We start from the raw sequence: 26,489 nt of genomic DNA on the forward strand, positions 1-26,489 counted from the left end.
GAAGAAAATTGAAAACAAAAAACAAAACAAAACCCAAACAGCTTGATATTGACAGCATTGCAAACCGGGTTCTACTCATACACATGACAGCTCCAAAGGCCTACAGAAGGCTACTTGAAATGGTTCCCTTAGGATTCTTGTACTGATTTTGCCCAAGATGCCTGAAGATCTAGGTTTTCTGGCAATCCTATTCAGTGGATATATGGCCATCTTCTCCAGATTTCAGGGCTGGGGCTTGACTTCACTTTGTGTTCTTAGGACTGACAGTTGTTCATTAACCACCATCACAAGGGTTTTTAAAAATAAAACACAAAAATTGTCAATTTGAAAAAAAAAAAAAAAACAACACCAAAAAAAAAAAAACCAACCAAAAACCAAAAAAAAAAAAAAAAAAAAAAAAGAAACCAAAAAAAAAAAAAACAAAAAAAAAAAAAAACCAAATATATGCTGATAATTCGACAATGCACTCAGGACACTGCATATCATGAAGATCTTGATTTTTTTTTAAATAACTTATGACGGTCAAAAATACTCTAGGCAGGATCATAAGACACTAATTATTGTACATGGTCTTGAAGCCACCCCCTTAATGTAGCGCGATCTTATTGAATGCTGGAATCTCAGTATCGTAAAGAACTGACATAGAAAAACAAACCTCTTTGCTTGACCAGAGGCCCCTGTAGACGAGGGCCCTTTCTTCAAAGTATCCTTTTCTTTGTCTCCAGATTCTGCTTTCTTAGCACTTTCTCTGGCTTCCTTCTCGGCAGGGTCGCCCTTCACGGAGTCTTCCTTCTTACCATCTGTATGGTTCGGATTCATCTCATAATCCTTGGTTTCCTTCTCCGGGCTCTGTGCAATGGCGTCCTGCCCATCTTTTGGCTTACTTGCTTCAGAATCTGTAATTTTCACATTTTTACCTGTTTCTAGGAGGTCATCACCATCAAAATCCAGAGTGATGGCATCTTCAGCCTGGATTGTGACCGAGATGTTGTCATCCTCAGCTTCTTTCCCAGTCGCATTAGCTTCCATCTCTTCATGAGCTGTGTGATCAGCCTCAGCTAGGCTCCCTTCTGAAGGAAGAGGTTTAGATACTTCTTGTGTGCCATCACCAGAACCTGCTATATCTAAGAGGATTTAACAGGAATAAATATGGCAAAACAAGAAGTTTAAACAATTTCACATTCATAAGCTAGAATAGGACCTAGAAAATATAAAGCCAGTCATTAGCACTGATGGAGGGTTAGGGGGAACACAGGGATTAACTAACATACACAATCCTTTACCTAAGATCACTTATTCTTCAGGGGGGGAAATGATCTCTACATACAAACATCAAAACAACAGTGAGAAAATGGATCCATGCTCAAGAGTCAGCTCTTCATCTCTGCTTAGAAGGTGATGGCATCTGAATTATTTTCCTCCGTGGGAGAGGGAGGGAGATGTAGATTTGTTTTCAATGTTCAGCTCATCTTGGGATTTAATCCTTGTGACCTTGGGAGCTCCTTGGTGACTTCCTGAAAGGTCACAATCTGAGGACATTGGTCTTCAGAGTATTCCCAGGCCCCATCTTTTTCACTCTTCATCCCTGGTAGTCCAGAATCAAATGCAAAACTGCTACTGTAGACTCTGAAGAAATTCTTCCACATCATCTAGGAAAGTGGCTGCTTGCTATCTGCATCCTGTCCAGGTGGTCTGCAATGACTGTTTGCAAAATATCTTGCATTCCCACAGAGAGGAGACGGCAGGCATGTGAGGTTTGCAGTCAGTAGCTTTATTCCATCGTTGCTTCTAGGCTTTTAATTCTGCCTGGCTGAGGAGCCTGTTCCATGTCCTTTCTAGTCCAATTAGGATAATGTGACTTCTGTCCAGAACTCAACCTCATAGTGACCTCATATATTGCTACTGTTGTCCTGTGATTGTATTGGATAAGATAGTTTCCCAAGACACTACACATGTCAGAAAATCATATGAATGTTTCTCTAAGTAGCAAACAAAAGCCAGTTTTCTGGTCATTCATCATTCTTAGGACTAGTGCAGAATTCACTGAGTCATAAAACTCAGTAAGCACGTATGAGTTACTGCAGTGCCAGTCTTAAAGACAGAATCGACTTACCGTATGCTACAAGTTATTTTTTAAAATCTACAGTGATTTTTAAATTTATTAAATCACTAAATCTACAGTGAAAAATGGTATTATTCACTACAGTAACTGATATGTACCATTATGGTATAACTTGTGTTCAAAAGAAAAACAAAACCAATTGGAAAATTAAGAAGCTAACTTAATTCACTAAATTGGTAATTTGAAAAGAAACTATTTTAAAATAAGATTTCAAATGAGGAATGTTTATTTTCATATAATTTGCTTTTCTACATGTCCATAAACTTGAAACTCTACTTAGCATCACACATACCTTTCTCATTTTCTTCTTCCTCACCATCCTGAAATTCAAAGAATAATCAAATGTAAAATAAACTCACAGAGAACTACATTTTAATAGCTCAAAATTAGTCAAATTAAACTTCTAGATAATTTAAAACTATTGATTAAAGACACATATCACATACAAATACGTTCCAATCAAAACTCATACCCATTTGGAACTACAGAGCACCCTTCTGCTACATATAACTCTAGAAAGAGGCAAGTCTCTCAACAAGGATATCATCTTTTTAACCAAACCAGTTAATATAATCCAGACCTTAACTGTACCATAGAGCTGTCAATAAAAATCTCTTATTTTTAAAGAACATTTTTAATATTACATTAGTGGAGAGGCAATGAGAGAGCCACTACCCACATGAATATGCCCGCGTAAGTCAGTTTTGATTTTCTTCTTCTACCATGGAGGTCAAACTCAGGTGGATAGGCTTGGCAGCAAGCACCTTCACCCACCCGAGCCATCTTACCAGCCTATCAGAGATACTTTAAACATATTATGTTTAAATATTCCCCTCAACAATGGAGGGGAAGCATGATAAAGAAATAAGGAAAACAAAGCCCACCCCCCTTTCTACATTTCAACAAGGAAAAGGGATGATGATTAGGATGCAGTTCCAAATTACTCTTTCTAGAAAAGTATCTGTTAAATAAGTTCAAAGCTGTCACTAATATACTAGCGAATGACCAATTTAAAAATTATATTTGTGCTACAGGTAATCAAAGCAAAGAACACACCCATTTAAAAGAGGAAATTTTAAGGTAAGATACTTGACATATCTCAATGAGAAGATTTTTTTTTTTTTTGGAAGAAGAGGAATTTTGTCTTTTTAAGAAAAAGATAGCTTATTGGGTGGGTATACACTGTAAAGGGCAGGGGGCTTAGCAGTAACTAAACTACTTGTCTACAGGCAGAAGGGGGAAAAACAACTTTTTTTATTAAGAAAACACTGCTAAGATTACTAAGGTAGTTCCACCAAGTTAAACGCTCCCAACATGAGCCACAGAAAAGTTAGGAAGCATAAATCTCAAAAGATGAGGGTCCCAGGAACACCTTGGTCCCTAACTCAATCAACACAATTGGTTCCAGCGAGCTGGGAGTGCTCCCATGAGGAAAGCCTCAAAGTGCTGCTTCTCAAATACCACAGAAGTACAAAGAAGCCTGGAAGCACTTGTTCAAACAGGCTGCTGGCACCAGTCGCACAGCTTCTGATTCTGCAGGTGTGAAACAGCTGAAGAGTGTGCACCACTTAACATGTGTCCAGATGATTCATACGCTGCAGGGCCAGGAAAGACCCGACCAGCTCCTCCTGCCTAGCAGTGAAAGAAGATTTCAAGCAAAATGTTCAATGCAAGTCAAAATTAAATTTTTTACCATGGATAACAACAATAATGTTGTATATGTGTGTGCATATACCCAAGAGTGTGTTGGTACATGTGTACACAGAGGCCAGAGGTCTTTCCTCTATCACTCCCCTCCCCTTTTTGGTGAGGCAGGGTCTTTTACTGAACAGGGAGCTCACCAGTTAGCTAAACTGGCTGGCTAGAGCACTCCAGATATCTGCCTGTCCCATCCTGTTATCCCCACCTCAGCACTCCAGAGTTACAGGTGTGCATCCCTTTGGGCTTTTACATGAACGCTTGGGATCAGAACTCCAGACCACATGCTTGTACTATAAACCAATAGCAATATAAATACTACCTGTGTACTGATATTGATCTTTTACATTTAAATTTTAATGTCTGTCTGTCTTTCAGTTGTCCTTAAGGTCCAGAAGACATCAAATCCCTCAGAGCTGGAGTCACAGGCAGTTATGAGCTCCTCACCACCATGAATACTAGGAATCAAACTCTGGTCTTTTGGAAGAGCAGTGTGTACTCTTAACCACAAGATAGCTCTCTAGTTTTCCAAGAATTTAATAAACTTGGCTTACTAAATTTAATAAAAGTAGTTCAGTGGGGTTCCTTTACCCATTGCCACACCTGAAACTGAGTTCAATGTGGAGGACCCACATGTGGAAGGAAAAAACTAATGTAACACAAGTTATCTTCTTACTTCCACAGGTGTGCTGTGGCACCCACATACCAACACACAATTGAAAATTTAAATAAATCACTACCTCTGGGCTTTTGATTATACACTGAAGTGCAGCACTTGGAAAGAATGCTGCTCTGATTAGAGTGGTTAGTGATGGAAGCAAGAGGAAAATAAGTTATTCTCAAATTCTGAATACATTTTTTTCCTTTCAAACTTATATATGATTTACTAGTTTATTTTGAAAGGCAAATAACATGAGATGTCTTAACAAATGATTTACTTACTATGCCACTTCCAAGCTAGTCTTGTAAAAGTGCAGGCATGACAGACTGAAGATATACACATCATTTGCTATTTTAAAAAATTAAATTTGAAAAAATAAAAAGTAATTGCTATAGTTCCTACTAATTAGAAATGCTGTTAAACTACTTTGTCTTACTAAGTTTTACTTCTTTTTTAACTGTGAGTGTGTGTGTGTGTGTGTGTGTGTACACTGCAGTCTTCTGTAAGAGCAGTATGTGCTCTTAACCACTGGGCCTTCTCTTTAGCTCCCTAGACATTTTCCTTATAATCCTTATAATACAGAGACAAGCCAACAAATACAAGAGGCAGGAAAATGTCCAAACCATGACACCTGTGTATAAATATGCAATGTGTTTGAAAATAATCTCCCCACTGAGAACAATCTTTAATTTGGCCACTTTAGGGATTATCTTGAATAAAAGCATTTCATACATGAAAGTGAATCACATTTTCTTAAAAAAAAAACAAAAACTCAAGCAATTTATCTTGTAGTGGGGCCTACAAGCCCTAGTCAAATGCTGAAGGACTAGACAAAGCTCCTCTCTTTCCACACACCCTAGGGACAACAAAGCCTCAAAGTCAGGCCTCATACACACTTCTCAGTCATTCACATTCTACTGCCATTCTTTAGGCTAATGTGTGATATACATGTCTCTGCATGGTTAAATAAAAAGACCTATATTCAGCCTGACTGAATTAAGCCTTCAAAATCATCTTACATCAGTAACTGTCTAACATCTGCCTGACAGTACACTGAACAGTATGGAAAAAACAAAATGACCAAGGTAAACATGGGAACAATATGAACTGTATAGACAACAACAGGATTGCATGTGTTAAATATATTAAGCCCATAACAAGCACTAAGAATCTGCTGAAATCAAGTCACCGAATAAATATACTGTCAGATACTACTCTTAGTATCTAAAGGGCTTTTAACTTCAGTACTATGGTAAGTTAAATAGAACTTAGAAAACTCTTAACAGTATGGAGTTACTTAGTAAAAAGAACATGGTGTAATATAAACCAACAACTAAATAAATGAGCCAGTGAGATGGCTCAGTAGGTAAGGGTACTTGCTGGAAGCTGATGACCTGAGTTCAATCCCCAGGACCCACATGGTAGGAGAGAACCCACTCCCACAAGCTATACTCTGATCTACACACACACACAAAATGTAATTAAATTTTTTTTAAAGAATGTAAGACTAAGCATGATATGTAATTAGTTGGTCTTTACCATTAAAGCATTTTGTAACACCATCCATCTAGACTTAATTCCATAGAATCACGTGATATACCATAACGTATCAAGAAAAAAGAAAAGTAGTATATATAGAGTACTCTGTGATGTGAACAGCAAGCCACCACTAGGTCAAAGAAGCATTAACTTTATGAAGAGAACAGGAATAAACCTGGCTTTGAAAAGTATACAGATTTCAAGTCTCCCAGCCCACAAAGGCAAGGCCCTCCAATTAGAGAAGTGTTGTGGACATAGGTAAACAGAAAGGGACTGGACGTGACATAATCATGTACTTAGGGTACTACTTCAGGGACCTGCTTGTTATTCATCTCTATTTTAGGGGTACATGTGGCTTTGCCTGCAAGTATGCATGTGTGCCTGGTATCTAAAGAGGCCAGTAGGGGGTAGTGGATCTCCTGGAACTAGAGTTATAGATGGTCGTGGGATGGTTTCTAAGAATCAAACCCAGATCCTCTGTAAAAGCAATCAGTACTCTTAAGTACTAAGCCATCTCTCTAGCTCCTCTTCTGTTTTTGAGATAGGCTCTCACTATATAGCCCTGGTACTTGTTTTATATATATATATATAAATATATATAAATAAATATATCAATATATATAAATAAATATATCAATATATCAATATATATATATTGAACAGGTTGGTCTCAAACTCACCAAGATCCTCTTGTGTCTAAATCCCAAGTGCTGGGATTAAATCTGTATACCTTGACACCCAACTAAAGAGCTTCTTGAGAATTGAAGGTTTAAAGCCCTTAAAAAATGTTCAAAAAAAAAAAAAAAAACCCAAAAAACACTCAAATAGGGGATGATGAGATGGCTCAGTAGTTAAGAACACTAGCTGCTCTTTGAGAGGTCCTGAATTCAGTTCTCAGCAACCACACAGTGACTTGCAACCATCTATAAGGGGATCTGATGTCCTCTTCTGACCTGAGGATGTATATGCAGCAGAGCACTCATACATTAATAATAGTTTTTAAAAATCCTAGTTTATTCGATGCTTTAAAAAAATTCTCAAGTAAATGACATCTTCAATTTAGTCAACTACAAAGAAACACTAACTGCACAGGATCATGCTAGGATCTAGAATAATACACCAGGTCTAGCAAAGAAGGGTTTGTTTTAAAGTATGGTGCTGGAGTCAAACTCAAGACTTTATACATAGTAGGAAATAATTCTACCAACTGAACTACATCTCCAGCCATGATTCTTAATGTTAAAACTGACCAAGAGGATCTGCTTGAAATCACAGTTCTATAATTAAGTAGAACAGAATTGGAAGCAACTTCATCCAGAGACTTAAATTTCAAGACAAAAGCAGAGGAATGGGTTTACCTGGAGCTGAGCTGCCCTTACACAAACATATCTTGTTTGTATTTTTAAAGAAATAAACTAGGCCAAAAAAATTTTTTAATGTATTCTATGTACAGAGGTACTTTATCTTCATGTATATCTGCACACCAGAAGAGGGCATCAAATTCCATGAGTTTAACTATAATTAAACTGAGGTTTTGAGCCACCATGTGGGTGCTGGGAATTAAACTTAGGACCTTTCAGAGAATAGCCTGTGCTACTTAACCTCTGAGACTTCTCCCCAGCCCAAATCAAGGATTTTCAAAAAATTACTAAAAAGGGAGTAGCAGGGAACTACAAGGATACTTTCTGAATATCTTTGATGTGAAATCAAGAGAACATTTTAACTATGTACAGAATTAGATTAATCTAACTGTAGACTCTCAAAGCTTATAGATTTTTTTAAACAATAATTAAGGTGCTGTGAGCTACAGAAAATGGGTAACTTGGAAGTATCCCTAAGCGACTTACAGAAAAGGTCTAAAAATAACGAACAACTCAGGAGCAGTGAACACTCACCCTGACTGCTGTTCTCACACAGCATTTATCACTAACAAGAAATAGTGGCTACATATAGGTCTAGCAGAAACTAGAGAACCTTTATATACACCAAAAATAAGGATGGCTAAAAATGCTCACTAGCAGAAGGTGAGAACACTCACTTCAATGAGAACAACAATAGACTGACATACATTAAATATACTAAAGCCATGAGTCTAAAATAAAAGGATAAATTGCAAAGAAAATCAAAAGTTCATTTCATGAGTAGTGCTGTAGGTTACTTTCATGAGTAACTAGCTCACTATTTTGGAAATTGGAGAATAAAAGGAGTAAAAACTAGTCATCCTTTTTAAATGACACTACTTGGTAAGCAATTAGTACATAAAAGGTTAATTTTTCTAGAAATATTTCAGTTAACACTAAGACTACTTTGAAACTCATCACTTAGGATCCATACAGAAAGCAGCCCAAGGGTGGCATCTAACCAGTGAAGCACCTGCCTCTCACCCTATCCTTGAATCTAATAGAAAGCCTAGCAGTCTACCGCCAACTTACCAGTAACTACAAAAAGAAATATGTTCAAAGACACCATGGAATACAACCAGCAAAATAAATAGACTTTGGAGGCTCTAATGCAGGGCCTGGGAAACTGCTATTTTTATTGAAAAAAAGCCACGCCCATTCATTTTTACATCATCTCTAACTACTTTCACACCATCACGGCACAGCTATATGGCCCAAAATAGCTAAAATGTTTACTATCTGGCCCTTTAAAGGAAGACTTTACAACCCATGCTCTAAGAGATTATCAACGAAGTTTCTCAACAAGTAAACCTAGGGGAAAATAAGTCAGAGAGCAAGACTATAGATTAAAAGAACATTAACAATCACAATTATCCACAGCTGAATATCTGAATATTGACTTCATTACTTAATGATACTATCACTTTTCTATTAATAATTTCTTTTAAAGCTATATATTAAACTTCACCATGGAAAACGCATTTGAATTTAAAAACTACAGAAATATAGATGCACAATATAGATGGAAGTAGAAGTAAAACAGACTGAAGGAACTGAAATAGCTCAAGATGGGTGCTTTACCCCTAAGACATTGTATATTCATGAAAAACCTTTATAAGCATCAGCTCACAGGAGAATCTGCAGGCATTTGTATGTCTCTGGGTGTTTTGCATATACATTATTTACACAAAGGAAAATAAAGGGCATTATAGTTTCTTGTTGTGGATTTTTAGACAGGGTCTAGTTCCACAGCTCAACCTGACCTTGAACTTGCAATCTGCTGCCTGTAATACAGTTTCACCTCCAACGGTGAGGGTTACACTATGCACCGGAATTATGAGCTAAAAGATTTTACTTAAAATTATTCTAAAGATATAGCCTCCTTCTTTTTTGATACAATGGCTATATCTTGGCCTCTGAAGTAACTTTTCTTTCACTATTAGGATGGTTTGCTTATTCTATCCCATAAAAATTTGTTTAAAATTAAAAAAGACAAGTGTTCCATGAGTACTTTATTTGCTCCTGCTAAACATGCTGTCATAAAGTAGCCTGTGATACAAACAGGGGTCACAGACCCCTCTCTGGCATGCAGAGCCCAATTTTTGCATCCATGGAAGCATCCCAGCAGTGGAACTCAAAAAACAAGCTGCCAAAAATACAAAGTCCAATTCCAGTTTTCTGAAAATTAGTAAACTAGAAAAGTACTCCCTGCATCTGAAGCTTAACCTCCCTCATCTATCATAAATGACTACACAGAGAGAAGAGGAACAGGCCTGCTGCCTCTCACAGTCCAAATGGCCCCTTCCTGAGTATTACAAGTAGCCAGAACCACTGCTTCCAGAAAGGTCAGTTCCCTTCCACTGAGATGAACAGGGAGCCACAGCTCACCTCATTGTACCTGTGAGGGTCACTATGGCAAAGGCCAGAGAGCCACAAAAAAAGGTGCCTAGCCTACATGTATGTCTGTGCACCAAGGGCATGTCTGGTGCCAAGTAGAGGTCAGAAGGTGTTCCAATCCCTTAGGACTGGAATGACAGATGGCTATGAGCCACTAGCTGGGTGCTGAGATCCAAATCTAGCTCCTCTGCAAGCAGCAAATGTTCTTAAGCAAGGAGCCATCTCTCCAGCCATAGCTCTGCAGTCTGAACACATTCTCCTGTAACTGCTCTTCAAGTAGACAGTATGCAGAATCCCAAATTAGATCACCATTTTCCCTAAATCTAGCAATCTAGTAAACAGTGAGTGGTACAGTGTCTCTATTCAAAGGCATATTTCTTTTTCTGTTTGTTTGGCTTTTTTTGTTTTGTTTTTTCGAGACAGGGTTTCTCTGTGTAGCCCTGGCTGTCCTGGAACTCACTCTGTAGACCAGGCTGGCCTCAGAAATCCACCTGCCTCTGCCTCCCAAGTGCTGGGATTAAAGGCGTGAGCAGCCACCACGCCTGGCTTCCAAAAGCATATTTCTTAATTAAAATATAGCAGGTCCTTGTGAATAAATGAAAAGACAGAGGTCAGTTTTTAATACTGCAGAAACTGAGCTATAAATGTTGTTTACAACATTGTAAAAAATCAAAATTTCTTTCTTTAAGATTTATTTTATTTATATGAGTACACTGTAGCTGCCTTCAGGCACACCAGAAGAGGGCATTGGATCCCATTACAGATGGTTGTGGGCCACCATGTGGTTGCTGGGAATTGAACTCAGGACCTTTGGAAGACCAGTCAGTGCTCTTAACCACTGAGCCATCTCTCCAGCCCAGACAACATCACACTTGCATCACACTTTCAAATGTACACTATGCATAACCTGGGCCAGGACATTCATCACATTCACCAAACACAATAATGTCAACAACAGAATTTTCCCACTCTCATTGAAGTTTACCTTAGCAATGTTAAATGTTAAAGCATTGAAAAGGATATCATAGTTCTTAGTTATTTATTTTATACCAAATTGGGGAAAAAAAGATTATAGACTTCCCAAAGGCTATTTTTTAAAAGATTATAGATTTCCCAAAGTCTATTTTTTGATAAGTCTCTATTATTTTACCCAAAAGTTGAACTTTCTAACTCTAAAGATAATAGGAACCTCAACTCCTAATCATTTTTGTGGCACCAGAACCTTCAGCTGTCAACAGTTTATACATATCACATTCAAAGTTCAGGATCAAACAAGGCAGTTTTATCAATTTTAGAATTACAAAGTAAAAACATAAGATTGCCTTTCCGAGCCCTTCCACCCACAATTTATACTCACAGGACTAAATGCAAACTTACTTGAGCTGTTAGAAAGGTGTCATCTTCACCTTCTTGAGCTTCAGTTTCCTAAGTAAAAGGTATACAACAGCTTTGCTTTACAAAACATCTGGGTACAACGGGAACGCTTTGATGCTCATACCTGGTTATCATTTGCCTCATGATAACCCTCTGTTATCCGTGGGCACCAAACCAGGAATTCAGGCTACACTCTCTATGACAACATTGCAAAATCGGTCATGCCTCTTCATAACTAGAAAATTCTTTAAGCCCTTCATTTACCAGGGTAGTCAGGAGCCAAATGTTTTATGAATAACAACAGTTCTCATTCCCTATAATCCAATGGTTTTCCTAAGATCTATTATACTTCAAAGCAGGACAAGTGGTCTATTTTAAAGGAAGTACCTTAAAATTGCTTTTTAATTCAACTTTAATTTTCTTATCCTTGATAATAAATAATAAAAGATAACTTTTTATCCTACTAAAGCAGCAAAAGGGGGTGAAGGGCCCTACTACTCAGTAATACTGGCAAGGTCAGAGTGAAATAGGCACACTCATTTCTAGTGACATGGAAAAAAAAAACAAAAAACCAAACCTTAAATATCTAAGGTTGGAAAGAGGCTATCAGACACACCGAAAGTAGCCTAATTATGAAGTTGTTATGGCATGTTATATAAAAGCAGAATATAGAATCAACAGCAATTTATGGCATAACTGTGTAAATATACATGTGAAATTAGCAAAAAAGAAAAATGTAAGAGCCTTAGGTGATAGGATTCTAAATAAGTTTTGTAAGTTCTGAGACCTCCAAATCAAACTAGGAAAAAAAATACTTTCTATTAGTAAATCTTAATTTATCTGTGTCATGTTTTAACAAAACTGGCTAAAGACCTGACTTTCGATGTCCTCTTTTTCTCTATCTTCTATTGCTTCTGCCTCTATATAGTCATGAATTTTCTTGTTCTCTTCTGTAGAAAGCAACTCCTGGGAATGCACAATTTCCTCTTCATTTTCACCAAATTCTTCCAAGTCCTTTAGCTCGTCATTTCCATCTTGGTCATATGTCTCTTGATTCTCCAATTCACAGTCCTTTTAATGGTAAGAAAATTTGGTACAACTAGAGGCAAAGTGGTGTGGGTTATCCACCAAACACTTTCGGAAACTCACAACTCTACACATGGCAGATTTGATTGTACTTCGTGATATTCCCAGAGTGAAAGTGCAAGTGTTTTTACCTTGCATAAACTGTCTTTTAAACAGGTAGTCAGTACCAAAACCAATGAGCCATGACCGAATTTCAACTTTCACACTGAAATAGCAAGCTGAATTCTAGAGATAATTTAAGTTTAGGTATTTAAGAGTTACCCCGCTACAGTCCAAGAACTGTCTAGAGGCATGCACAGCTTCTAAGAAGTGAACTAACTCCATTCTCCATGTGCCAGTCTCATTTAATATCAAAAAGCCTGGAAGTCAGAAGCGTATATAAACATGAAGTTTACTTCAAATTAATAATAAATTCCCAATTGTTGCATCAGTCTACTCTTGAAAAGTATGCACAAAATAATAACTGCTTTAAATTTTCTCATTATCAATTTAAATAGGAAAGGAGACCCAGGGTAGGATTAGCTCTGTACAAAGTCTGTATTTCCTTCAAAATATACAAAGATGTGGTATTTTGGTGGGAGGAAGGACTGATAGCCATGGAAGTACCTTCCTTATTCTTGCCATGAGTCAAGAAGATTTAAGAAGTTGTTTTTGGACTAAAGAGGAAAAACCAGTCTACTCGCCATTTGTAGATGACCTCAGAAAGGGAAGACTTTCTAGTAGGGGAGGAGGCAGAGACGACCATGCTGCTCTACAAAGCATGGTGACTGTAGAGTGGGTTCTGGTGTGACTAGGGGAGCAGTGGAAGCTGACAGCAGGGTAGGGAACTGATGATGGCAGAAGCACAGAAGCAAACAGAGGTAGTACCTGAAGGGATTGCACCGTTCTGAAGCAACCCTGGACTTCACTTCCCCACAGAAACAACTACTAAACTGACCACATATTTAGGCATCAGGTGCCACTTACCCACTACTATTCTAAGTTTCCAAAATTACCAACTCTAGAAGCAAGAAAAGAAATTCACTTATCAAATACTTGACATATACTTTCAAAGTAAAGAAAGAACTATTAATAACTAAAGGTATTCACACAGAATTATCTTTAAAAAAAATTCCCTTTTGTTCTTCTAAATATTGCCACAAGTTGTTTTAAGGCTGACACAAAGGTCCCCTTCCCGGCAGATGGGCCATCTCACTACTCAATAAAGCATGTGTCTTCTCCAACATTCCAAATGACTGATACAAATTAAAACAGTACAAAACTAAAAGTTCAGGAGAGATGGCTCAATGCTGAAGAGCACTGGCTGCTCTTCCAGAGGACCTAGAGTTCCATTCCCAGCACCCACATGGTGGCTCACAACCATCTGTAACTCCAGTTCCAAGGAATTCAACATCCCTGCACAAACACACATGCAAACAAACACCAATGCATACAAAATAACAAAATGATAAATCAGAAACTTAGGTTTTTCACAAGTTGCAATGTTTTTGAACTTATAATTTTTTGTTTAATCACACATTAGTAAATAGAAAAAATAATAACAAAGTAACAAACCCAATGAAAGACACAGCACAAGAATAATGAATACCAAACTTAAGAGTTCTTAAAGGCTCAACCAGGAGCTGATACAGGAATGCAGTCACTAAATTTAGTGGCTCCCCAGGCAAACAGTTCCTAAAACTATCTATTCTCAACTAACTGCTTCCATCTCTGCATGGTGTGATGTGTGTGGAGCAGAGGACACAGCTGGGCTGCAGTAGCTACAAGCAAGAAAATGGACATGAGCTGACCTCATGGCAGCACACACAAACACCCAGAGACAATTGTGACAATTCGGATTAACTATACATAGAATCCAGAATATATGAGAATGCATAAGATTTAAAAAGAAATGTGATCAGTAATACCTGCAAATGCCACAATCCTTTAGACCAATGAATAGCACACCACTTTCCATGGAAAGAGACAAAATACCCAACTAGAAACTTAAAATAACGTGTTCTTCTATAACTGTAATACACAGAATACCACTGCCCCAATCAAAATCACTTACTTAAATTTTTTGCTTTTGAGGTAAATTACTTTAAGGTACATTCCTTTTGGTTCAAAAAGGTGAGATGTATTTATCTTTAAAGGGCATAACTGATCTCTTTATTTGATCTTTACTAGATAGTAACACATCAGCAATTTTCCCTCTCCAGTTTTAAAGTCTACATGATCAAGTCCTACATATTAGTATATAAAAGTTAATGCAATAAACAGTCTGAAAAAAATACCAGTCCTCTTCCCCGTAGAACTAACACACCATCATGCCACCTGTTCCCAGATCCTCAGGCTTCAGATTCCCACTTGTATGTACAAACACATGGGTTAGGTTTAGTTTTTTTTTAATTTTTTAATTTTTTATTTTTAGCCAAGGGCCTGTTGTAACCTAGGCCTGCCTCTGCAAGGAATAAAAGCGTGTGCCACCACCACCACACCCAGCTTAAGTTTTTCTTCATGTCTCTCTTAGCTAGAGTTACTTTCTACTTCTATTATGAAAGTTCATGGGCCTGCCAATATTTAAGTCTCTTTAACCTATGTACTTCCGTGTCTATTGTTCCAGTCCATATCCATGAACTCATCACGCAAAGCAAACACCTTAACCTAGTGATTGACACTTTACCTTGACAAAAGCATCATCTTCCACAGAAGCATCTCCACTCAACTCATCTGCTTCTTGTTTTTTACCTGCGAAAGAAGGAAAATGGGCTAACAACCAGTATTTTATTACTTTAAGAAGAAAAAAGAACATTCTACACTTACTCTGCAGTATCACTCTCCACTCCTAAAATCCTCTACAAAGCTAATTCAAACTAAAAACACCTGGAAACAGCTATCCTAAACAAAAACAAAAAACAAAAACAAAAAAACAAAAGCAAAACAAAACAAAACAAGCTTTACCAAAGCCATGCCACCTCACTGACATGCATGCTGCCCAGAACCTATCAGCCTCAGCTCACCTGATGCCAAAGGTACATTTTCTTCATATACATACATTATCCTCAGTTCTGCCAACAGTAACACCATTCAACAGTACTTTTATATATGTAATCAGATGCCTATAGCCAAATTCAAGACTCAATGCCAATAAAATCTTCACTCCTCTTCTTAAATAGCTTAATCTGAAATAAAAAACTCACACTAGGCCAACCATGATGGTGCACACCTGTAATCCCAACCACGTGGGAGGTGGAAGCAGGAGGATCAAGAACTTAAGTTATTTCTCGAGTCTGAAGCTAAACTGGGCTACATGACAAAAGTCTCTTTCATTGCCTTCACAACATGCCAGTTGATGCAAACTGCCTAGCTCTGTTTCCAGGACAGCTCACCTCCCCATGAAGGGAAAAGGTCATTTGATACAATGGCTGCCTGGATGCTCTTTTCTCCAAAGCCTCAGAACAGCAGTCCTGGCCTCTTTAGAGTCAGATGCTGCTTAGCTGATACAAGGCAGGAGAACTGACTTCTAGATACACACTATCCCCCACTGTACAGCAGTGCTGACCACTTCAGCACCAGAGCCAGATGATACTTAGCTGATACAAGGCCAAACTGACTTCCAAATGCAGACTATCCCCAGCTTCCTGGCTGACTATAAGACTTCCCTGCTCAGCCCTCATTTTCAAAACTATGTTATTTGGTGGAATTTAAAGAGTGCTACTCTAGTTTAAAAAAAAAAAAATCCACAAAGCCAATACTAAGTTTCTTGTGTCTTCAATATAGTCCCCCCAAAATTACCTTAAAATCTGTAATGTACTATATAAATGTTATCTTTAGAAAATCACAGCTACTGAAACTTTAATATTTAAATTTTAGCCTTTTCTTTCCCATTTCTTTAGAAACATAAATGGGTATTTCCTTCTGAGACAAACTAAACTGCATTTTCCTTTTGCCTGTAACAAGTATTGACAGTGCTGCTGCCTAGGCTTAAGATTCAGTGACTCCAGAGTCTAGCTCTAGGGTAAATGTTACAAAGCTGGTCTTTCCCATATCCCCTAACCACCACCCCCTATCTTTCACATATTCTCAATTCAAAACCCTTTCTGTGAATGAGCGGTAACAGGAAACACATTGGTCCCGCAAATATAAGAAACAAGACTAGGAGCATGTTTCTTGTTTACTCAAGTAGCAATTCATGCCTGGGAGTATATATTCTTTAAAACAATTTTTCAAAGAGAAAAGGAGTTGAAGCAGGGTCTCACTCTATAGCTCTAACTAACCTGGAACTAACTATGTAGTCCAGGCTGGCCTTATACTGGCAGTGATCCTCCTGGCTCAGCCTTTTAGTACCGGGGTTATAATGCACGAACTACCACCCTTGGTTTGAACATCCTATTTAAAATACTGGCGTCTACATTTTAGGGAAAACATAAACTTATAATGTACATAAAAATTTATAATAATTGTTTTTATCATAAGTTTATTTTTTAGTGTTTTCCACAACAATCAAAAAGGCCTATAGGAAAAATGAAATCTAAATACAGAAATGACTTCAAGGGCATCCACTTCATAGTCCTTGTTCATTAAAATCTACCAGTCTGTTGAAGAAAGCTAACAACCAATGTGCTGCTTTTCTGAAAATTGGATGCAAATGAGCTCATTAAATTATTCTATTACATTATAGAAGGGCATCTGTTAACAAAAATATTCAAAGGCTCAGCAGTTAATAGTACTTGCACAGGATCCAGGTTCTATTCTCAGTACACATGTAGCATCTCACAGCCACCTGCAAGTACAGTTCCAAGGGATTTGATGCTCTCTTATGCTATGCACTAGTGCCAGGCACGCATGCAGTACATTTACACACATGCAGGCCAACACACACATAAAAAAATAAACTTTTTTTTTTTAAATTTAAGGATGCCTGCTGGGGAGATGACTCAGTGGTTAAGAGCACTGACTGCTCTTCCAGAGGTCCTGAGTTCAATTCCCGGCAACCACATGGTGGTTCACAGCCATCTATAATGGGATTTGATGCCCTCTTCTGGTGTGTCTGTAGACAGCTACCATGTACTCATATACATAACATAAATAAATCTTTAAAAAAAGGATGTTACCTTTTTAGAGAAAAAGACTTTATAAATCTCAAGCCTGTACGCTTCTACAAACACATGCCCCCAAGTAACCTAGAAGATAAGGCTTAGGGAGAACTCCTTTAGTTGCTGCAAAAGTGCTAAGTTTCTTTTTATAATTAAAATCTGTCTTAATTTACACACATGCAGGCCAACACACACATAAAAAAAATAAACTTTTTTTTTTTTTTAATTTAAGGATGCCTGCTGGGGAGATGGCTCAGTGGTTAAGAGCACTGACTGTCTTAATTTACAATACACTTTTTAAAAATACTTTTTACCAGACATGCTTGGGTACATAAGGCAGCCTCCACTGTTTTACAAAAGAGAGAAAAGGAGCTTAGAAGCCAAGTAACATGTTCCAAATCAGCAATATCATTTGCTAAACTCTCCATTGCAGTGAGATTCTTCAAGGCACTGTTCTAGGGAGTGGATGATCCACAGTTTACAGACACTAGCCTCAGCTTGGTAACAAGCACACACCAGGCACATACCCAGGGGAAGTCCACTTACTTTAGTTCACTTAGAGGAAGCTCAAATTACACTTCAACCAAAACTACCAATTGTTGGTTGTCCAGAATCTGTTTTTGTATTCTGATATCAATTTCGCTTCCTCAAGAAGGGCTGCCCTCCCCCCGCCCCCATGAGCAGCCCATCATGTACTTAGATGATATCATGTGAACCTTCTCCCCACTTTAATTGGTCAATAAAGGCTAGAGACTTGCTTCCAGAACAACTAGCTTGCCCATCCAGACTTTCAGATTGTTAGAGGCAGGACTTCAGCTAGCCATGAACTTTTCCAGCACAAAGAGACTGGACAGCAAATGATACCAGCTAGCCTTCCTTTGACAAAACCAATTTTCTTATTTCCCTTTGGGCCCCCAGGAGGGAATTCTCAGCCCCAATTCAGCAAACCAATAAAAAGATCAGTGTCCCAATTCCTGAGGTTGGGGTGGATGGTTCTAGTTTTATGAATTATAGATATGTTGTCATTTTAAGGGATAATTTGCAATGTTCTAACTGTGGACAGGGGGGAAACTAGAGAGCTTAGACTTAGGAATTTCTACCTTTCCTTTCCTCTTCTTTATCCTTCCTTCTTAGGTAAAGGAAAGGGGGTGCAAAAGAAAAGGGGGAATATAGTAATAAAGAAGTTAGACAAATAGACAAATAGGGATAGAATACTAAATTTACTCTTAAACAAAGCATTGTACAACTATAATCTTACATTGGTAGAAATCTTTATATTTGATGCAAATTTGAAGTTATAATTTCTTACATTGGTACAGAATTTATATATTGATACTGGTTTAAGGTTTTCATTAGTTTAAATCTTTGTATATTGATACTAAACTTAAAATACTGTTACTCTTACATAGGCATTGTGCCTATGCAACTCATTTAAGAATACAAGGCTTAGACCCAGTCCTTTTAACAGCTGCTAGAACAAACTGTTTAGGATGACTAAGTACCGTAAGCTAATAGTTAGACAGTGAAACTTTATATTAGATGCTAACTTAGATAATTACAACAAGTGTTTTCCAGATTACTCAAATAGTGAATAGCTAAGAATAATCAATGTTTGACAATTCAGTTTTGAAGATTATCTTCAAAACATCAGAGATCCACAGAATATGGCATTTAATGTTATTTCATTGTTAAAAGACCTTTCGACTACAAGACTTGTCTGCTCCTGACAGTGTCCCCATCCCACTTCAAAGAAGATATTGAGCATCATTCCCTCCATATGGAGTTGCTCCAATTATAGCAAGCTAGCATTGGGCAAGAATTGCCTTAATTCCATTTACAGACAAAATTCTGTCCAAAAACAAAAGGGCAAACTGGATGGGGAATAGTAGACTGCTAAGTTCTGTCAAGACTGGGTAAGCTAGTCCTTAATAATTCCTGCTTCATTTAAGGTCTGTCAGATGGTTCTAGGCCAGAAGGTTGAAAACATATGCTTCAACATTTTAAGGAATATTGGGGACTCTCCAGGCAGTCAGCTGTCTCTACATTTTACATTAGCTTTGAAAGCTTTATTTTGTGCTTCCTACATATTTGGGTTATATTTATTTCCTTCTCAGATCTCTTACAGGGCTGAAGACTAGTTATAGTTTCATAACTGAACTTAAAGTTAGTTATAGTTAACATTAAAGATGATGTTCTAGACTTGAAAGGATGGTTTTTCAGGTGGTAATACAAGTTAAAATCAAACATTTCTGAGATATGGAACTGTAAACTCTTTTAGTTAGGAGACATTATCTTGATTGCCAAGTATAATGGACTGATGTTATAAGTGTAATTCATACTCAATAGTTTTCATAATTGCTTCAAAATAGCTCTTACTATATATTGTTTGTTACCATAAGAGAAGGAGCTTTTTATTTTATTTTTTTTGTTTTTGTTTTTTTGTTTGTTTCGAGACAGGGTTTCTCTGTGTAGCCCTGGCTGTCCTGGAACTCACTCTGTAGACCAAGCTGGCCTTGAACTCAGAAATCCACCTGCCTCTGCCTCCTGAGTGCTAGAATTAAAGGTATGTACCACCACTGCCAGGCAGAAAAGGAGCTGGAGCTTTTTTAATTGGACAAAAAGAGGGAAATGTTGTGAGTTGTCCTAATGCTGTTTATATTCTCTTTATAATTCTGCTTCCTCAAGAGGGGTTGGCTCTGACAAGCAGCCCATCATGTATTCATGTGATCTTCTATGAACTATTTCAATAAAGGATAAATAAAAGGTCAATAAAGGATAGAGCCTGTCACTGGACAGTGAAGGGGAAATGTAGGGCTGGAGAGTTGAGAGTGGGTACAGACAGAGAGGCAGAAGAATACAAGAGGGGAAAGAGAGAGGACTGAAGAAGAGAAGGAGAAAGCCATGATGGATCAAAACCACATGGCTAGGAGACACCATAAGTAGCAAGAGGTCTTATGGCTGGAGAATAAGTTGGTATAGTGTTAGATCTGCCCAATCTATGATTATAGCTTATAATTCTAATAACTGGATTGTGTTTTTTTATACAGGGTTATTGGGGTTGGAGATTCAAGCATCAAGTAGTCAATGCTGCTGCATACATGCTTCCTGCTGTCCAGACTCTGTACAAGGAGTGCTTCTACAGTCACATACTTATGCTTTTCAACCTACTACCTAATCTGAAGCACTCATTCCACAAACTAGAAAACTGAAGCTGAAGAGTAAATTTAAGCCAAGCCCAATTCCATTCCCAGAAGCCAGGATCATCCAGGATGATCCAAGAATGGATTAGGTGCTCAACTATTATTTCTCTTGTAGTAAATAAAGGCTCCAAAGCCAAGTCTTTAAAAATGTAAACTTCGTGCCAGGTGGTAGTGGCACACACCTTTGAACCTAGCACTTAATGAGGCAGAGGCAGGTAGATTTCTGAGTTCAAGGCCAGCCTGATCTACAGAGGAAGTTCCAGGACTGCCAGGACTACACAGGGAACCCCGTTTTGAAAAAAAAAAAGGGCTGGAGGATGGCTCAGAGTTTAAGAGCACTGGCTACTCTTCCTAGAGGTCCTGAGTTCGATTCCCAGCAACCACATGGAAGCTCATAACCATCTATAATGAGATCTGGTGCCCTCTTCTGGCCTGCAGTCTTATATGCAGGCAGAATGTTGTATACATAATAAATCCTTAAAAAAAAAAGAAAGAAAGAAAGAAAGAAAGAAAGAAAGAAAGAAAGAAAGAAAGAAAGAAAGAAAGAAAGAAAGAAAGAAAGAAAGAAAACAACAAAAAACAAACAAAACCAAAAAAGTCAACTGTGGAATTCACAGCAGTTAAGTAACTTGCACTAGGAAACACAGTCAAGAAGAGGTAGTGGAGGGTACAAGAAAGGTCTCTCTCTTGTTCTGCACTGTTTCATGGTTACTATCTCCTTACAAACTTTTAATCCACAGGACAAGATTGGGCAACACAGCAGTGAGACTGCAGTACACAGCATTTGAGCAAACTGAAAACTCATTAGTTTTTGATCACTTTCATAATCTGTAACTCTGGGTTTATTTGATACTGAATTTGAAACTATATTGTATCTTTGTAACTGTTTCCTCTATGAAGTCATTACTCCATACAAATACAACTAACCTGCATAAGCTACCATGTTCACCCCTGAACAGTTTCAACAGAAAGCCCCAATTGGCACTACAGTCAACAGGTTGTTCATGTGTCCTACAACTCCTGACTGATCATAACAGGTTAAGTCATGGGTTATATACTAGTAAGCCCAACTTCTAATAGGTCCAACTGGGACAAAGGTAAGAGGTAACATAGATGTCAAAGTCTCCTGTCAACAAGGCTAGACTAACTTTAACTGATGCTCTGAATTATATCTGTAGGTTTTTGTGCACAGATATGAAAGGACTTCAAGAATAAACAAATTCCAGTAATACTACATTTAGCAAACTTTATTCAGCAGGTAACTGTTTCTGTCTCTGCCACTGAACCCTGTGCTGGTAAGGCCCTGTTAACTTCCTTTGTCCTTCAGGAAAGCTGGCAGGTACCATGGGAAGGCCAACTGGCTCAAAGGAAAGCAGCAGGACCACAATGAAGGCTAACTCAAAGTAATAAAGATTGCACACATTACTTTTTAATGCTTTAGTCAATAAACACTGTCTAAAAAAATAGAAAGCGAAAGTCAATTAAAATATCACATCTTAAGCTATAGTAACTATTTTGAAATATATAAACTTCATCAAAATGCTAGCTATTTTATTTTTTTTGTTTTGTTTTCTCGATTTTCAAGTCAAGGTTTCTCTGTATAGCTCTGGCTTGCTCTCAGACTCAGAGATCTCCCTGCCTCTCTGCCTCCCAAGTGCCAGATAAAGGTGTGCGCCACCAGGCCCAGCTTTCAAAATGCTATTTAAGTAAAAACCACATAAACCAATGTTGACAACACTGGAAACAGTCTGTGAATGACACTGTATAAAAAATGATGTCTTAATAAAACCGTGAGCCAGGGACTGGAGAGATGGCTCAGTGGTTAAGAACAGTGACTGCTCTTCTGAGGTCCAGAGTTCAATTCTCAGTAACCACAAGGTGGCTCACAACCATCTGTAATGAGATCTGACACCTCTTCCGGTGTGTCTAGAGACAGCTACAGTGTAGTTATTTATAAATAATAAGTAAATCTTTGGGCCTGAGTGAGCAGGGACTGAGCAAGCTAGGTTGACTGGAGGAGCAAGTGGGGTGGACCGGAGCGTGCGGGGTTGACCAGAGTGAGAGGGGTTGACCGGAGCGAGCAGAGGTCCTAAATTCAATTCCCAGCAACCACATGAAGGCTCACAACCATCTGTATAGCTACAGTGTATTCATATATATACATAAAATAGATCTTTAAAAAAAAAAAAAAAGCTCAAGCCAGCTCCTAAGAACTGCACGCTGAGAGGCTTTGCATGAGTGAGCACTGTTAAACTTCTCTCAAAATCATTAGAAATATTTGTACCTATCTGGGTATGGTGGTGCATGCCTTTTATCCCAGCACAGAGGCAGGAAGATACCAGAGTTCAAGGCCAGCCTAGTCTACAGAGTGAGTTACAGGACAGCCAGAGCTACCCAAAGAAATTGTCTCAAAATAAAAAACAATATAGGCTGGGCGGTGGTGGCGCACGCCTGTAATCCCAGCGCTTGGGAGGCAGAGACAGGCGGATTTCTGAGTTCGAGGCCAGCCTGATCTACAGAGTGAGTTCCAGGACAGCCAGGGCTACACCGAGAAACCCTGTCTTGAAAAAACCAAAAAAACCAAACCAAACCAAAACAAAACAATATAAAAGAAATATTTGTTTAAGGAAATATATGAATGGTTACACCAAATAGAATCTAGATTATAAAAGGCTGGCTTTTACCACAAAACTTTAGTTTTCACAATTTAAACACTTCAGAAATAGATATAAAGGTTCTTGGTTACAAATTGGTTTTTCTTCTCCAAAGATAAATTGGTCCTCATTGAGGTTTATAATCTTCCTTAAATTCAAAACAGGTTACAAACCAAAATCCACTCAAGTAGATTTTAAAGTAATTTTTCCAAGTAACTTTACCCTTTAAACAGACATTAATTACTATGAACTACAGATAGGGACTGAGTTATAAAGCTCAGTGGTCTATAGATAGCTCTTGCCTAGCAGACATAAAGCCTTGAGTCCAATCCCTAGCTTAGGGGAGGGAAGAAAGCTTAGATACAAAATTTCTGTTGGAAAGAATATGGTTTCCAAATGACCAATGACATTTCCAGCCAAACCCTCCTCCCAAAGCCATCCAGCAGCCTAGAATTTTTTTTCATTCTATTTTATTTTATGTATCTGTGTGCAGGCACATGCCCTGGCGCATGTGTAACAGGAGTCAGTTTTCTCTTTCCATCATATGGATCCCCAGGAATCAAACTCCGGCTGTGCAGTAGCAGGGACCTTTACCACTGCTGAACCACCTTGACAGCCCCAACATATTTAAACCAGAAATCTTGCCTTATGGTAACAACTGGCATAGTTTTAGGTACTCTTATTTTACTTTATTCTTGAGATAGTCCTCCCTATATATAGCTCAGACTGGCCTCAAAATGAAAATCCCTGTCCCCTTCCCAAGTTCTGGGATTATAGGTGTACACCATCATACCCAGATATATTTTAGCTTCTATTAACTAGCATTTTACAAATAGAACAAAATTTCTGAAAGTCCTTGTACCCTTTTGTAAATACAGCAATCACAAGTTTGATTTTTTTGGCTTTTTTTTTTGGATTTGGTTTTTTCGAGACGGGGTTTCTCTGTATAGCGCTGGCTGTCCTGGAACTCAGTCTATAGACCAGGCTGGCCTCGAACTCAGAAATCCGTCTGCCTCTGCCTCCCAGAGTGCTGGGATTACAAACGTGCACCACCACCGCTTGGTGGTGTTTGATTTTTTAAAAACAGAAATACACATATATATTTATGCATACTGATGCATGTGTGTTGTATCAAAGGTGATTCACATTCATAACAAATCAATATACAAAGTATTTTTAAAGTCCCTTAAATTTTTCATCTAAAGATAATTAGAATAAACATACAAGATTTTTAAAGACAGTGAAAGGGCCAAGATCAGTATATAGATCAGTAGCAGATGACCTGCCTACCATGTCATCTAGTGTGTGAGGCCCCAGATTCTGGATTGACCATAGCACTGAGAAAATAACAAGTAAATATGAAAAGTAGTAAAACTTAATTGAGTTCCTAACAGGTATGGCTAAAGTTTATGCCTATAAACTAAAAACAGTTCTAAGGCTGGAAAGATGGTTCAGTGTTTAAGAGCACGAGCTACTCTTGAAGAGGACCCAGGGGTGACTCACAACTATCCATAATCCTGGTTTCAGGGCATATAATGACTCTTCTGGCCTCTTTCAGGTACACAGTACACAGCCATACATAAGAGGCAAAACACAAAATAAAATGAAATGAATCTGAAAAACTTTACTACTATTATGTATTTCTTAAGTTTGACTTACATTTCAGCACATCTATGAGAATCAAACCAAAGTCCTGTGAAAGGTCTTGGATAATATAGGACATATAAAACTTATGAGCAGAGTCACCCAAAAGATAGGACAGCCCCAGCTGCATGTGACAATCACCTGGCAGCTTCAGAGAAGACTGGTGTCTGTACCAAGAGAGCTTGAAGAGCTAAGCCTCAAGGAACTGGGAACCTGGTGGCTGTTTTTGAAAATTCCAATGCCTTTAATGCAGAGTATAGACTACTTAGATGATGGGTGTCACTAACGACACCAGAGTAAGAAAAACATGAGAGGAAAGTGATTGTTTTCAACCTACCATGTAGAAGCATGGTAACAGAGCTTACCATGTGGGCTTATTTCAGTTGTTGAAAAAGAAAAAAACAGGCCTGGAGTTATGACTCAGCTGTTGCTCTTCTAGAGAACCTGAGCTGGGTTCCCAGAACCCACTTGTAACTGTTAGAGTGATGTTTTTGTGTACTGTATAAAGATTATCCTTCTATTATTCAAATGCTGATTTCTGGGCTGACAGAAATCTGACTGCAGGCAAGACTTTAGTATTGTCCTTATTATGAAACATATCTTCCCACCTCACACCGCAGTCTTTTGTAAATGCTGTTCTCCATCAGCTTTTGATTGGTCAAATAAAAAGCTGAGCAGCCAATGGCTAGGCCGGAAAATGAAGGGAAGACTTCTGGCCTGAAATGGGAGTTAGATGAGCAAGAGCCGCGTGGCAGAATGTAGGCCAGGCCAGGATTGTCAGTTGGAATAGCTGAGAATCTGTGCAGCCATAATGCCCAAAGCTTATAATAAAGTTAAGTCTCTGTGTCACTATTCAGAGCTGGGACAGGCAGTGAAAGGCCGTTTGGTTACATGTAACTCCAGACTCTGAGCTCCGAGGAATCCAACAACCTTCTGACCTCCTCAATCATGCATGTGGTGCACATAAAGACACGCAGGCAAAAGCTCACATACATAAAATTTTTAAAAACTTTAAAAAACATTATTAAGTAAAAAAATACTTAAACACAATGACATTCAAGATGGTAGGATTATGAGCTATTTTTGCCATTTTATATTTTTCTGGATTATCTGATTAAAAGAAACATTCTACCTTTATGACCTGGAAAACACTAAACTACTATTCCAGAGTCAAAGGGCTGACACAGAGGTGACTAAGGCTGTGAAGCTTAGGATTCGCACAGTTCACTTCAGAAGCTGACAACACTGAGATCCTTTATTCTGTCAGAAGACCGGCCAATTAAATAAATCAATAATCTAGATGAGCTTTAAGCCAACCTTTTCATTAAAATCTCATGCCATCACCACTAATAAGATTTCTTTTCTGAAATGCATGCACAATCAAGTTTATTTTACATGAGTTCATAAAAAGGAAATAAACTCATAGGGCTGGAGAGATGGCTCAGTGGTTAAGAGCACTGACTGCTCTTCCAAAAGGTCCTGAGTTCAATTCCCAGCAACCACATGGTGGCTCACAACCATCTGTAATGGGATCTGAAGCTCTCTTCTGGTGTGTCTGAAGACAGTTACAGTGTACTCATACATAAATAAATAAATAAATAAATAAATAAATAAATAAATAAATCTTTAAAAAAAA

General features: G+C 38.1%; 1 protein-coding gene across 12 annotated transcripts in view; it reads right to left on the reverse strand.

Moving 5' to 3' along the window:
- The window catches only part of Sltm (SAFB like transcription modulator), a 48,611-nt gene that overhangs the window by 17,654 nt on the left and 4,468 nt on the right, over positions 1-26,489 (reverse strand). For 2 of the 12 annotated variants that reach the window (XM_052187876.1, XM_052187873.1), the window contains exons 3-7: positions 14,943-15,007; positions 12,065-12,262; positions 11,195-11,242; positions 2,415-2,442; positions 656-1,124 (exon numbers count right to left, since the gene is read on the reverse strand). In XM_052187876.1, coding sequence (XP_052043836.1) covers positions 656-1,124; positions 2,415-2,442; positions 11,195-11,242; positions 12,065-12,262; positions 14,943-15,007 — 808 coding nt within the window. The remainder of the gene's footprint in view (positions 1-655; positions 1,125-2,414; positions 2,443-11,194; positions 11,243-12,064; positions 12,263-14,942; positions 15,008-26,489) is intronic. The other 10 variants (XM_052187878.1, XM_052187875.1, XM_052187883.1 and 7 more) reach the window with 10 other exon arrangements.

Source organism: Apodemus sylvaticus, chromosome 7 (genome assembly GCF_947179515.1).
Source record: "Apodemus sylvaticus chromosome 7, mApoSyl1.1, whole genome shotgun sequence".
NCBI lineage: Eukaryota > Metazoa > Chordata > Mammalia > Rodentia > Muridae > Apodemus > Apodemus sylvaticus.